The sequence below is a fragment of the Zophobas morio genome, unplaced genomic scaffold, assembly GCF_036711695.1.
Source record: "Zophobas morio isolate AGI-343-1 ecotype UQ-CSIRO unplaced genomic scaffold, CSIRO_AGI_Zmor_V1 ptg000010l, whole genome shotgun sequence".
Lineage (NCBI taxonomy): Eukaryota > Metazoa > Arthropoda > Insecta > Coleoptera > Tenebrionidae > Zophobas > Zophobas morio.
In genome coordinates this window covers 6648386-6662039 of record NW_026972115.1, presented here as the reverse complement: position 1 = coordinate 6662039, position 13654 = coordinate 6648386, and the positions used below count along the sequence as shown (strand labels likewise).

Sequence of the window (13654 nt, the reverse complement as noted above, 5' to 3'; positions counted from 1 at the left end):
TTTCCCTTAATATAGGTATGTCATCTGCCAAAATCCGTCCTATCATGGCAAGTACTAACCCCGCCCACCCACCCTTTGTTTTTTTAGAAGGTATGTCATCTGCCAAAATCAGTTTCATCTTGCCAAGTACTAGCCCCACCCACCCACCCTTTATTTTCTTAGAAGGTATGTTATTTGCCAAAATCAGTTTTACCTTAGTAAGTCCAAACACTTAAAACATGTTTAAAATGGCAAATTTTTGTAGATAAATACCGATTTTGCAATTACGCTCCGCCTCTCAGTCTAACAACGAATGCAAAATTAGTCACAATTGAGATAGGGCGGGTGGGTGGGGCTTATATTTTACCTTTTTTTTTCTTAATGTCCGTAGCCTCTTTTTCAGAACAAGAAACTTAAAAGATGTTTGAAAAAGTAAATTTTTGTACAAAAATGGCGATTTTGCAATAACGTTCCGCCCATCTGTCTGACAAGAAATGAAAAATTCATCACAATTGAGATAGGGCGGGTGGGTGGGGGTTATATTTTGCATTTTTTTTTTTTTCTTAATGTCCGTAGTCTTCTTTCCAGAACAAGAAAGTTAAAACATGTTTAAGATGGTAAATTTTTGTACAGAACTATCCATTTTGCAATTACGCTCCGCCCCTCCGTCTGACAAGGGATGAAAAATTCTTCACAATTGAGATAGGGCGGGTGGGCGGGGTTTAGATTTTGCATTTTTTTTTCCTTAATATAGGTATGTCATCTGCTAAAATCCGTCTTATCTTGGCAAGTACTAGCCCCACCCACCCACCCTTTGTTTTCTTAGGAGGTATATGATCTGCCAAAATCAGTTTTATCTTGGCAAGTACTCGCCCCGCCCACCCGCCCGTTATCTTCTTAGAGAGTATGTCATCTGCCAAAATCAGTTTTATCTTGGCAAATACTAGCCTCACCCACCCACTCTTTATTTTCTTAGAGGGTATGTTATTTGCCAAAATCAGTTTTACCTTGGCAAGTACTAGCCCCGCCCACCCACCCTCACTTTTCTTACAGGGAAAGCCATCTGCCAAAATTAGTCTTATTTAAACAGGTATTAGCCCCGCCTACCCGCCCTCTCTTTTCTTAGAGGATATTTCATTTGCCAAATTCAGTATTATCTTACCAAGCTATCTTGTACATTCTTTTTTAATATACGAAATCTTTTCTTAACAAGAAACTGAGAACTTATTTAACAACCGTGTTGTTCCAATAAAACTCTATGTAACTAAAAAAAAGTCCCGATCTCAATTGTGATGAATTTTTTATTCGTTGTCAGACCAAGGGGCGCAGCGTAATTGCAAAATACATATTTCCCTACAAAAATTTTGAATATGTTTTAAGTTTCTTGTTGTGAAAAGAAGAGTACGTATATTCAGAAGAAAGGGTAAAATATAAACCCCACCCACCCACTCTGTCTCAATTGTAATGATTTTTTTTTATTTTTATTGCAAAATTTTACTATTTCAACAACAGATTTCACATGGTAATTTCTTGTAGAGAAATGAGGTTTTTGCAGCTAAGTTCCGCCCTCGGCTCACGATGAATAAAAAAATCATCACAACTGAGACGGGGTGGGTGGGCGGAGCTTATGTTTTTTCTTAATATACGAAGTTTTCTTTTCCCGATAAAACAATAAGAAACTGAAAACAAGTTTAACTTTTACGTTGTTCACTGTAAACTATATACCTATATTAAGGGAAAAAAAAAAGATTAAGCACGACCCATCCATACTAACGTGTATATTGATGTAGTACCTACTAAGATAAGAGTGATTTTGGCAAATGAGATATCCTCTATGAAAAGAGAGGGCGGGTGGGCGGGCCTAGTACGTGTTAAGATAAAGCTGAATTTGGCAAATGAGATACCCTCTAAGAAAAGAAAGGGCGGGTGGGCGGGGCTAGTACCTGCCGGGATTCCGAGTTGTTTCTTAAGAAATTGCGTCTTTACTATATCGTTACCTATTTTTTTTTTTTTTTTTTAATTAAAGCGTCCTTGTTAAATGTCGGTTTCCAAAGCTTTGGAAAAATAGTTATGTTACCCCCATATTTAAATCCGGTGGAGATCTTTAAAACAATTCAGTCTGTTAACGATTCATTGGGGTTACAACTTGATCTGGACTTGTTGTATGACAGACAATAACTTACTTTCTCTAAGTGTAGGAAAGTGTTTCATAATATCTTTTTCTAACATTATCATTACAGTTGTGGATTTTGATTATAAACTTGGTGGATTCTCTGTTCCTCGGTGGTCGAAATAAAGGATTTAGGGGTTACTTTTTATTGTAGACTTACTTTTAAAAACCACTGTAATTTTATTTTCACTAAAGCAATTGGGATGTTGGATTTTATTTGAAGACACTATCAAAATTTATTTATTACTGCTCTGAAGACATTGCATTTTTTCTCTTTATCGCTCACATCTGAATTATTGCTCACTAGCATGGTGTCCCTTTTATAAAAGTGATGATTTCCTTGGAAAATCAACGTAAGTTATTAAAATAAGTATTAGGAAAATTGTCTTTTTTTGTACCTCCATCCGGGAGCAGAATCACACCTAGTATATCAATCTTTAGGCTTCCAACATCGAGAACGAGCAGATCTAAGAATCATCCGATTACAAGAATGATGGTCACGTAAACGCGTCAAGTTAAAATTCTGCGTTAGGAATTTATTGTAAATTATAATTTATGTAATTATATTTGGTTATTTAATTATTTTGTGCGTTTTTTTTGTATTATTATATATAGCTTTATATTTTGTAAAAGGGGGTTTATTATTATTATTATTATTATTATTATTATAAAAAAACACTTAGAAACAGATGTCGCAAACTAAATTAATGACACAGTGGAGAAAATACTTCTTCTTTGGTTCCTCAAAGGCCATCTGGTCTTCCTCCTTCTCGATCTTCTTCACGACATTCTGTACCACACAAAAATTCCGTTTTTTTTTTTAATAAATGTGCCAAGAACGCAACCTCTGCATTGCGAACGTCAAATACTTACCTGAAATTTCTCGTAAAACCGAATCAAACCAAACAAACCGCGTTAAAAGCCCTGGAAATCCCCAGATCCCTCCCCCCTCCCCTCATCGCTGACATCATCACCCCGCAAATAAAACCTCAGAATCCTATTGCTTTATACATTTTTATTGAAGGATTTAAAAACACAGTTACATGACATGACGGTGCATATTCCATTAAACCCTAAAGAATCTGTACACAAGAGTGACTTTACTCCATCTCTACATTAATAAATATTACCTAATATTTACATAAAAACGGGCATTTATTTGTACAGTCAATAACAACAAATTGTACACCTAATGTACAGTCACGTCTTCTACGACTCGTGCACCTAAGTCCTGATTGCACCGATCGACTGGAAGGGGGAACACCCTGTATACGCTTTCGACAACCACCGGATTAGTAAGGAACAGGACGAAATAAAACTGAAAAAATCTATTCTCTTATGTTAAGTATCGTTCACTCGGGTCACTAAGTCACTACCACGCCCTCGTCTGCAGGGGCAGGTAAGTCCCGCACTGCTGCTGGTAGTTGTTCTGTTGCCGGTAAGCCATGGCCAGGCTGCCGTTGCCCATGCACTGGGCCTGCTGCTGGGGCTGGCACACGGGCGACTGCTGCGTGCGCGACGTCTCCGCCGACGTCGCCGAAGAGGGCTGCGAGCCGCCGGAGCCCCCGGAGCACGGCTTGCCGTCTTTGACGAGCACCGGGACGGCGACGCGGCGCGGGGAGCTGGAGGACTGCAACAAATTTCATTTTTACTGGTTATTCGTCTCCCCAATGTAGAGTAGATGTAATCGGCGTCATGATAATCGGCGTCATGATTCACTCCTGACAGCCCGCAATAAAACAAACATCAACTTCCGTCGGAAGCCGGCGAATGAAGAGATGTTAATCTGGCATCTGATTGAATTAACGATGATTGAGTGAGTCCGTCGCGAGCGATACGCCACCGCCATCTTGAGCCGCCATTTTTTAGCATGCGAGCGTCAATTTTTCCATCAACGGCCACTCGATCAAGCGTTAAATTCGGTTTGTTTTTGTTGGTAATGAGGCGACAATGGAAACAAATTGTGGAGGCCGCGCGTCCATCAATCAATAAAACACGGGAGAGAATTGGGCAAAAACTCGGTGGTGACCCCGTGTGCGTAGTTCAGGAGTGACGGTTTCGAGAGTGAAGGGCGAGGGTCGTGACGTGGCCACTTGAAACGGCGTGTGTTTTCGAGAGGTCTGCACGGAGTTTTATCGACGCCTGAACGTATATACGGGGCTTTGGTCGGGGGGATACTTCGCGGGGAGGATCGGAGGATGAATTAACGCGACTAACAGTTTACTTCGTTTTTTTTTGATACAATAACAGACACATAAAAAACGATATATGTAAATATTAAATAAGAGCATCTTTTTACTTTCAGAGAGTAAATTCAGTACGAAACAATAAGTTTGTCTGTCTGTCTGCAGTCTGAAACTACTGAACCAGTTGTTAAATTTGATATCTGTATTACCAATATCGAGTAGGTACATGATCAAAATTTGGCTAATCATCGCTACCAACAATTTGTTGACGTCATGTCCAAAATTTACAGTAGTAAATATTAATTAAATTTTATAAAATAAGATGATTTTGACCATGATTCCAGCGGATCCACGTAGAAACTGCCGATTTTGAAATTTTTATAAAAAAATAAAAACACCACTTCAACGTCAAAATTGAAAAACAAAATGTGGAGTGAAATGTACCATTTTTACTTAATACTAATTTGTCTCTCTTTTTTGGTGTTATATATTTAATTCTATTGCATACTCCTGTATGTGTGATTCATGAATCCGTGTCGAGTTTTCACCCTACACATCGAGATTTTTGGGAAAGAATTCAAAATTGTGTTTTACAATTTAACTTGAGAATTGCAAAAGCGAATGAAGTGAAATTTTACAAACGTTTTAAGGTTACCTATAAGAAAGATGATAAATCGTTAATCAAAATTTGTTCGTTTAAAGCCTTCCCAAAAAATTACGACGTCATCTTAGAATTCTGACGAACAAATGTTCTTTAAATTTTATAAAATAGCATATTGCTGTATGTGTGATTTATGAATCCGTCTTGAGTTGTTACACTTAGCATCCAGATTTTTGAAAAAAAAAACAAGATTGTGGAACAATATTTGACAACGTATAACTTGAAATTGCAAAAACCGAACGCTGTGAAATCGTGCACATTTTTTAAGAATATTTGAAACATGGTAAATCATTAATCAAAATTTGTTCGTCATCTCATATTTTGCCGAATTTCCTCAAATTTATTAGTGTTTTTGGGAAAAAAACTGAGTATGTATTAATCAATCAGTTCTTTCCTCTTCGTTGAGGACACAAAATCAACCAAATTTAATTTTCTTTTAATTTGTGATGTTTGTGCTAGTAGTAGAGTTCGGTCGAAGTATAAACATAAACAGTCGAAGTTAAGCATATACTGAGAAATTGAAATTGTCTACATTTTCCCATTAGTAAGTGCTAAGATAAAACTGATTTTGGTACATGACATATCCTCCAAGAAAAGACAGGGTGGTTGGGCGGGGCTAGCAATTGCTAAGATAAGAGTGATTTTGGCAAATGAGATACCCTCTAAGAAAAGAGAGGGCGGGTGGGTGGGGCTAGTACCTGCTAAGATAAAACTGATTTTAGCAAATGACGTATCCTCTAAGAAATTTAATTAAATCGTTATAAGAAAAGACACTAGAGGCTCCAAAGTACTTTCAAATTCTTTCCAAACAGGAATACCTAGAACTTCAAGATTGTTTTAAATTTTCAAAAAAGGGGGTTCCAAAATTAATTCAAAAATTGGTAAGTCAGAATTTTCCAAAAATAGAACACCAAAGTCCTCCAAAATTGTTTTAAATAATTTACAAAAAAATCTCTATAGGCTTCCAAAATAATACACCATGGGTACCCGAATTAAAAAAAAAACGTCACTCAAGACATTTTCAAATTCGTAAAAAATAAAACAGTACTCTTATTTTGAGGTTTATATTAACAGGTATTACCCCCGCCCACCCACCCTTTCTTTTTTTAGAAGATATCACATTTGCCAAAATCACTTTTTTCTTAGCAGGAACTAGCTCCGCCCACCCGCCCTCTATTTTCTTAGCTAGAACCTGTTCAGACTGATTTTCGCGGTCCCCTAAAATTGTTTTAAATAATTAAAGAGTCTTCCGAATTAAAAAAAAAGAGGCACTCAAGACTTTTTCAAATTAGTAAAAAGTAAAAATAAAACAGTACTCTTATTTTGAGTTTTATATTAGCAGGTACTAGCCCCGCCCACCCACCCTCTCTTTTCTTAGAGGATATCTCATTTGCCAAAATCACTCTTTTCTTATCAGGAACTAGCCCCACCCACCCACCCGTTCTTTTCTTAGGGGATATGTCATTTACCAAAATCACTCTTTCCTTAGCAGGAATTATCCCCGCCCACCCACCCTTTCTCTTTTCAGAAGATATCACATTTGCCAAAATCTGAACCTGCTAAGACTGATTTTGGCAAATGACGTATCCTCTAAGAAATTTAATTAAATCATGATAAGAAAAGACACTAGAGGCTCCAAAGCACTTTCAAATTCTTTCCAAACAGAAATACCTGGAACCTCAAGATTGTTTTAAATTTTCAAAAAAAAGGGGTTCCAAAATTAACTCAAAAACAAGTAAGTCAAAATTTTCTAAAAATAGAGCACCAAAGTCCCCCAAAATTATTTTAAATAATTTACAAAAAAAATCTCTATGGGCTCCCAAAATAGTACCCAAGAGTCTCCCGAATTAAAAAAAACGGCACTCGAAACTTTTTCAAATTCGTAAAAAATAAAACAGTACCTACTCTGATTTTGAGTTTTATCTTAGCAGGTATTAGCCCCGCCCACCCGCCCTCTCTTTTCTTAGAGGATATTTCATTTGCCAAAATCACTCTTTTCTTACCAGGAACTAGCAACGCCCACCCACCCTTTCTTTTCTTAGGGGATATGTCATTTGCCAAAATCACCATTTTCTTAGCAGAAACTAGCCCCGCCCACCCGCCCTCTATTTTCTTAGCGGGTATGTCGTTTGCCAAAATCGATCCTATTTGAGCAAATAAGATTCTTCTGAAAAAATAGAGGACGGGTGGGCGTGGTTAGTACCTGCTAAAATAAGATAGATTTTGGCAAATAACATACCCTATAGGAAAAGAGAAGGTGGGTGGGCGGGACTAGTTTCTTCTGAGATGAGAGTGATTTTGGCAGATGATATATCTTCTAAGAAAAGAGAGGCTGGGTGGGCGGGGCTAATTCCTTCTGAGAGGAGCGTAATTTTGGCAGATGAGATAACCTCCAAGAAAAGAGAGGGTGGGTGGACGGGGCTAGTACCTGCCAAGATGAGACTGATTTTAGCAAATAATGTATCCTCTAAGAAATTTAATTAAATTATTATAAGAAAATGCACTAGTAGAGGCTCCAAAGCAGTTTCAAATTCTTTCCAAACTCCTGAATACCTGGAACCTCAAGATTGTTTTAAATTTTCAAAAAAAAGGGGGTCCCAAAATTAAGTCAAAAACAAGTAAGTCAGAATTTTTCAAAAATAGAACACCAAAGTCCCCCAAAATTATTTTAAATAATTTACAAAAAAAATCTCTATGGGCTCCCAAAATAGTACCCAAGAGTCTTCCGAATTAAAAAAAAAGCGGCACTCAAAACTTTTTCAAATTCGTAAAAAATAAAACAGTACCTACTCTGATTTTGAGTTTTATCTTAGCAGGTATTAGCCCCGTCCACCCGCCCTCTCTTTTCTTTGAGGATATTTCATTTGCCAAAATCACTCTTTTCTTAGCAGGAACTAGCCCCGCCCACCCACCCTTTCTTTTCTTAGGGGATATGTCATTTGCCAAAATCACTCTTTTCTTAGCAGGATATAGCCCCGCCCACCCACCCTTTCTTTTCTTAGGGGATATGTCATTTGCCAAAATCAGTCTTTTCTTAGCAGGAGCTAGCCCCGCCCACCCACCCTTTCTTTTCTTAGCGGGTATGTCGTTTGCCAAAATCGACCCTATTTGAGCAGGTACTTGTAGCTGCCAAAATAAGACTGATTTTGGCAAATAAGATTCTCCTGCAAAAAATAAAGGACGGGTGGGCGTGGTTAATACCTGCTAAAATAAGATAGGTTTTAGCAAATGACATACCCTCTAGGAAAAGAGAGGGTGGGTGGGCGGGACTAGTTCCTTCTGAGATGAGAGTGATTTTGGCAGATGAGATAACCCCTAAGGAAAGAGAGGGTGGGTGGGCGGGGCTAATTCCTTCTGAGATGAGAGTGATTTTGGCAGATGAGATAACCTCTAAGAAAAGAGAAGGTGGGTGGGTTTAATTAAATTATTATAAGAAAAGACACTAGAGGCTCCAAAGCACTTTCAAATTCTTTCGAAACAGGAATACCTGGAACCTCAAGATTGTTTTAAATTTTCAAAAAAAGGGGTTCCAAAATTAACTCAAAAACAAGTAAGTCAAAATTTTCCAAAAATAGAGCACCAAAGTCCCCCAAAATTATTTTAAATAATTTACAAAAAAAATCTCTGTGGGCTCCCAAAATAGTACCCAAGAGTCTCCCGAATTAAAAAAAAAGCGGCACTCGAAACTTTTTCAAATTCGTAAAAAATGAAACAGTACCTACTCTGATTTTGAGTTTTATCTTAGCAGGTATTAGCCCCGCTCACCCGCTCTCTCTTTTCTTAGAGGATATTTCATTTGCCAAAATCACTCTTTTCTTAGCAGGAACTAGCCCCACCCACCCACCCTTTCTTTTCTTAGAGGATATCTCATTTGCCAAAATCACTCTTTTCTTAGCAGGAACTAGCCCCGCCCACCCACCCTTTATTTTCTTAGGGGATATGTCATTTGCCAAAATCACTCTTTTCTTAGCAGGATATAGCCCCGCCCACCCACCCTTTCTTTTCTTAGGGGATATGTCATTTGCCAAAATCACTCTTTTCTTAGCAGGAGCTAGCCCCGCCCACCCACCCTTTCTTTTCTTAGAGGGTATGTCGTTTGCCAAAATCGACCCTATTTGAGCAGGTACTTGTAGCTGCCAAAATAAGACTGATTTTGGCAAATAAGATTCTCCTGCAAAAAATAGAGGACGGGTGGGCGTGGTTAGTACCTGCTAAAATAAGATAGATTTTAGCAAATGACATACCCTCTAGGAAAAGAGAGGGTGGGTGGGCGGGACTAGTTCCTTCTGAGATGAGAGTGATTTTGGCAGATGAGATAACCCCTAAGAAAAGAGAGGGTGGGTGGGCTGGGCTAATTCCTTCTAAGATGAGAGTGATTTTGGCAGATGAGAAAAGCTCTAAGAAAAGAGAGGGTGGGTGGGCGGGGCTAATTCCTTCTGAGATGAGAGTGATTTTGGCAGATGAGATAACCTCTAAGAAAAGAGAGAGTGGGTGGGTTTAATTAAATTATTATAAGAAAAGACACTATAGGCTCCAAAGCACATTCAAATTCTTTCCAAACAGGAATACCTGGAACCTCAAAATTGTTTTCAATTTAAAAAAAGGGGGTTTCAAAATAACTCAAAAACTGGTAAGTCAGAATTTTCCAAAAATAGAACACTAAAATCCCCCAAAATTGTTTTTAATTATTTGCAAAAAAAATCTGGTATTCAAGGGTCTCCTGAATTAAAAAAAAAAGTGGCACTCAAGACTTTTTCAAAATCGTAAAAAATAAATAAAACAGTACTTTGATTTTGAGTTTTATCTTAGCAAGTACTAGCCCCGCCCACCCGCCCTCTCTTTTCTTAGAGGATATCTCATTTGCCAAAATCACTCTGTCAAAATAACGTTCTACAATTTTTTACAAAGTTTGTTTTTCTTGGTAACGTCATAAAAATTTTAAAAACAACATAATTTTTTCAAAACGCCAATGTCTCCAGCAAAACTGAAAATAATAACAGTAATGGGTAATAATACCCAAAAAACAACATATGTATATATCCCGATGGCCCCCCATGTCCTCAATCCGACACTGGATGTAAAAACAGAACAAATTTATTGGTGTAAATTTTGGAGATAACGTCATCAATGATTAGTAAAATGTTGGTTCGCGTTTTACCATCTATATTATAGTCCTAATATACATACAAAATTTGATAACAGTCGGTCCAGTAGTTTGGAAGACAGACAGACAGACGGAAACGGGCGATCTATTGTGTATTTAACGTGTTGATCTAGAACAATGAGCAAATTTCTGTTTTTACCAGTAAAATCCCCAATTATTTATAACTTTCAAAGAGCAAGGATCAAACCCCACCAAATCCACACCAAAATTGGTCTCCTCATGCCACATACACTTCGACATTTTTTCTAAGACCAGCCTCTGCAATTAACGAATCATTGTACGTTCATCAAAATATTTTTTTAATAGTTGGGCGCGATTGCAAAAGCGCTACCAAAACAGCTCTCGGGGTCCCAAAATGTGCTCTCGTTACGGAAGTTCCCCGGTCCGAGCCGCACAACAAACATTACGAAATTTCCCTCATAATGGCCTGTCAATCTGCGATGTTTATCCGTTGATTGTCCGTATTTGAACGTGACTTAATAAGACAAGTTGAAATGAAGCTTTCGAATGGCTTTATTTACTTAAGGATGGTATTTACCGAGAGAGGTAGGAACTGTCCGTGTAGGTGACGTGGTCTGTATTTGTCCAACATCCAGTTGCTCTACCTTGGACATGACGTTTTTTCAGCCGGAGGCATCCCAGACTTTCTACGTTGATTGTGCTTTATTTATTCTCTAGCGTGGCTTCGGCCTTCGCTTTGTTCTTAATTGCTGCACAGGTAGCTCGATTATAAAATATACCGAGTGTTGCGACTGAGTGTGCGAAAGCGCGGGTTGGACGAGACGGAGGAGTTGGAGCGGAGCTCGGGTTTGTTTGAAGGTTTTTTCAATATTTGCCTAATTAACAGGCATTTGTGCTCCAGTCGTCGTCCATTCATAATATTCGTGTTTGTTCTCGACATTGCTCTTAGTGCCGTTTCGAATGGAAAGTTGCGTATATCTGTGAACAAACATCGAATTCCTCGATTTGTTTGTCTTTCCAAAAATAAAATATTTCCATTTGGAATGTAGGGGACGACAGTGAACGGTAGCTGAGAGCGGTTATCCAAGCACCGTACATGTTGGACAGGTGCGGTGGATCAATATTGATGCAGCGGCCATATTTCTTTAGAGACTTTGGGTCATCGGGTGCCGGAAAGGCACAAAGCGACGAATAGTTGGCGTACAACTAGAGTAATCACCAAAATTGTAGTTACTAGTGTCAATTTTAACCCACCTTCCCCTACTACACCCTAATTCAAGATGAAACCAACTTTTTTTTTAAATTCATCTATCTATAAGTTTTCTAAATCTTCAAATTCAGTTTTTGTTGTTGACACTTGAAGGTCATACGTGTTTTTGGCCATCCTGTTTTTTAACATGTCAAATGAATGTTTGACCCGCTCATCACTGGAAGCTTTCATGAAATGTAAAAAAGTGCCGTTATTTGCATTGAAATTCATTATAAAATAATAGTGGATCAAATTTAGCTTGAGGCAGAGCTGTAATTGCATTTTTTGCAACTGAAGAGAGGCAAACATTGACTTCGTATGGAGAAATTCGTGCTCTCGTAGGTCCCGTTTCAGGTCTACTTTAAATTGTTAATAACATTTCACAGTGCTTTTGATCTTAAATTTTACCTAGTTGAATTTGAATTAAATTTTATTAATTGTGATTTTTTTCGTCAGATTGGCAACATATTTAAAATTTTACCTATAGCATATAGTTGTCGTCTTCTCATCACCTTTTACTTACGCGCCCTTGTGTCGAAATTGACGACTGTAAGCTGACATGAGAACTTTGCTGCCAATTATACAGAACTGCCAACACAAAAATTTACTTTAGTCATTAATAGTCACCCGGTAATGAAATCGGTTGGAATTTTAACAGTTGGCAACACCGTTGCGAAATCCTTCGTAAAAACCTTTTAAGACTACTTTTGGTAGATAGGTATAATTGATAAAATATCTCAAAAATGTCAGAGTAGCACCATATCGTAGGACTGAAAAAAAAAGGCTTCTAGTATGCCACGAAATTTATTTTAAAATAATTATGTTGGCACCACTGACGCATTCCTTGTTGAGTATTACTGTTACGATCAGATAATTGTCAAATAAAGTGGCAAACAGTTGCAATGCCAACATTATTATTTTAAAAATAAATTTCATAGCCTACTAGAGGACTTTTTTTTCGAGCATATGGTATTTTCAGCGTTCAGAATAAAAATAAATTTTCATAGGAGACCCATCAGCATTTAATTTAATTGTATCTGAGGTAAAAAAAGTGTCTCAGGTTATTTAGACAGAACTTCCCTCGCCCCTGAAGAGCAGTCCAAGAAATCGAGCTACTTCGAAAAATTTTAAAATTTGATTTGGGAGAGTTTCTTTATTTTATGGTAGCCCCTGTAAGTTAAAAAAAATGGTTGAAAGTTTGTCCTCGCCCCCGAAGTGCCCCAAATCCAGCTTCTTCGAAAAATTAAAAAAAATTGATTTTTCAATTTGTATTCAATAAAACAAACAAATTTTGATTAGAGTTTTACCATCTAGACGATATTCTTAACATACATATAAAATACAATCAGTCCGGTAGTTTTGGAGATTATGTGCCTAATAAAAATCTGAACAGACGGTACACAGACTAAGCCACTAGACCTAATTTTTCCCCGATAGATTCGATTACAATACTTTCTTTGCTTACGCTCAGGAAGTAAAAATAAAATTCTCAAAATTAAATTTTAGATTCGGGTAAAAACTCAATTCGTAGTCATAAACTACAATTTACTATGTATAATTTTGAAGTGACGTCATTACGTTATTAATGGGGATGATTAGACAAATTTGGTTAGCGTTTTACCATCTACGTGATATTATTCCTAATATAAATACAAAACTTCACAACGATCGATCCAGTAAGTACTTTCGGAGATTATCTGTCTAATAAAAATCCGGGACGGCAAACAGACAGATGAACAGACGGACAGACGGACAGACAGACGGAAATGGGGGACCTATTTCTTCGTCCTCTAGGGGTCATGAAAGGTCGAAAAAACATAAAAGTAGAGGGTCGGCCGATGGACTAGATCACAATATTTCCTTTGCTTACGCTCAGGAAGAAATATATAGATAATGCTCACGTGGTTGGCGAAACGTGTCAACAAAAATTTTTGTGTTTTTGGTGTTCGGAGAATAAAAAATAAAAAATTATATTACTATGTTATAAAATTTAAATAGGATTTAGATGCAAAATTTTGATGATAAAAGGAGGAGACGAAAAAGCAACTAAAAAGGCCGCAAAAAGTTTACAAAAAAAAAAAACACAAAAAAACACCATAAAAAAAAGACGAAAAACAGCAACTAGTACGAAAAGGGGGTAAAAACAACGCAAAAGGCACAAAAAAATGAAATAGGTAACAAAAGCAGGCGATGAAAAAGCAACAAAAAAGATACAAGAAAGTTCAAAAAAGGCCATACAAAAACTGAAAACCAGCAACTAATAAAAAAATGGGTTAAAAACAAC

General features: G+C 37.4%; 1 protein-coding gene across 1 annotated transcript in view; it reads right to left on the bottom strand.

Annotated features, from left to right (window-relative positions):
* Positions 1 to 3150: 3150 nt before the first annotated feature.
* LOC135126318 (homeobox protein Nkx-2.1) overlaps positions 3151 to 13654 on the bottom strand; it is a 44512-nt gene continuing 34008 nt past the window's right edge. Inside the window, exon 6 of the mRNA XM_064052279.1 lies at positions 3151 to 3779. Within this exon, the coding sequence (XP_063908349.1) occupies positions 3522 to 3779 (258 nt within the window). The 3' untranslated portion in view covers positions 3151 to 3521. The remainder of the gene's footprint in view (positions 3780 to 13654) is intronic.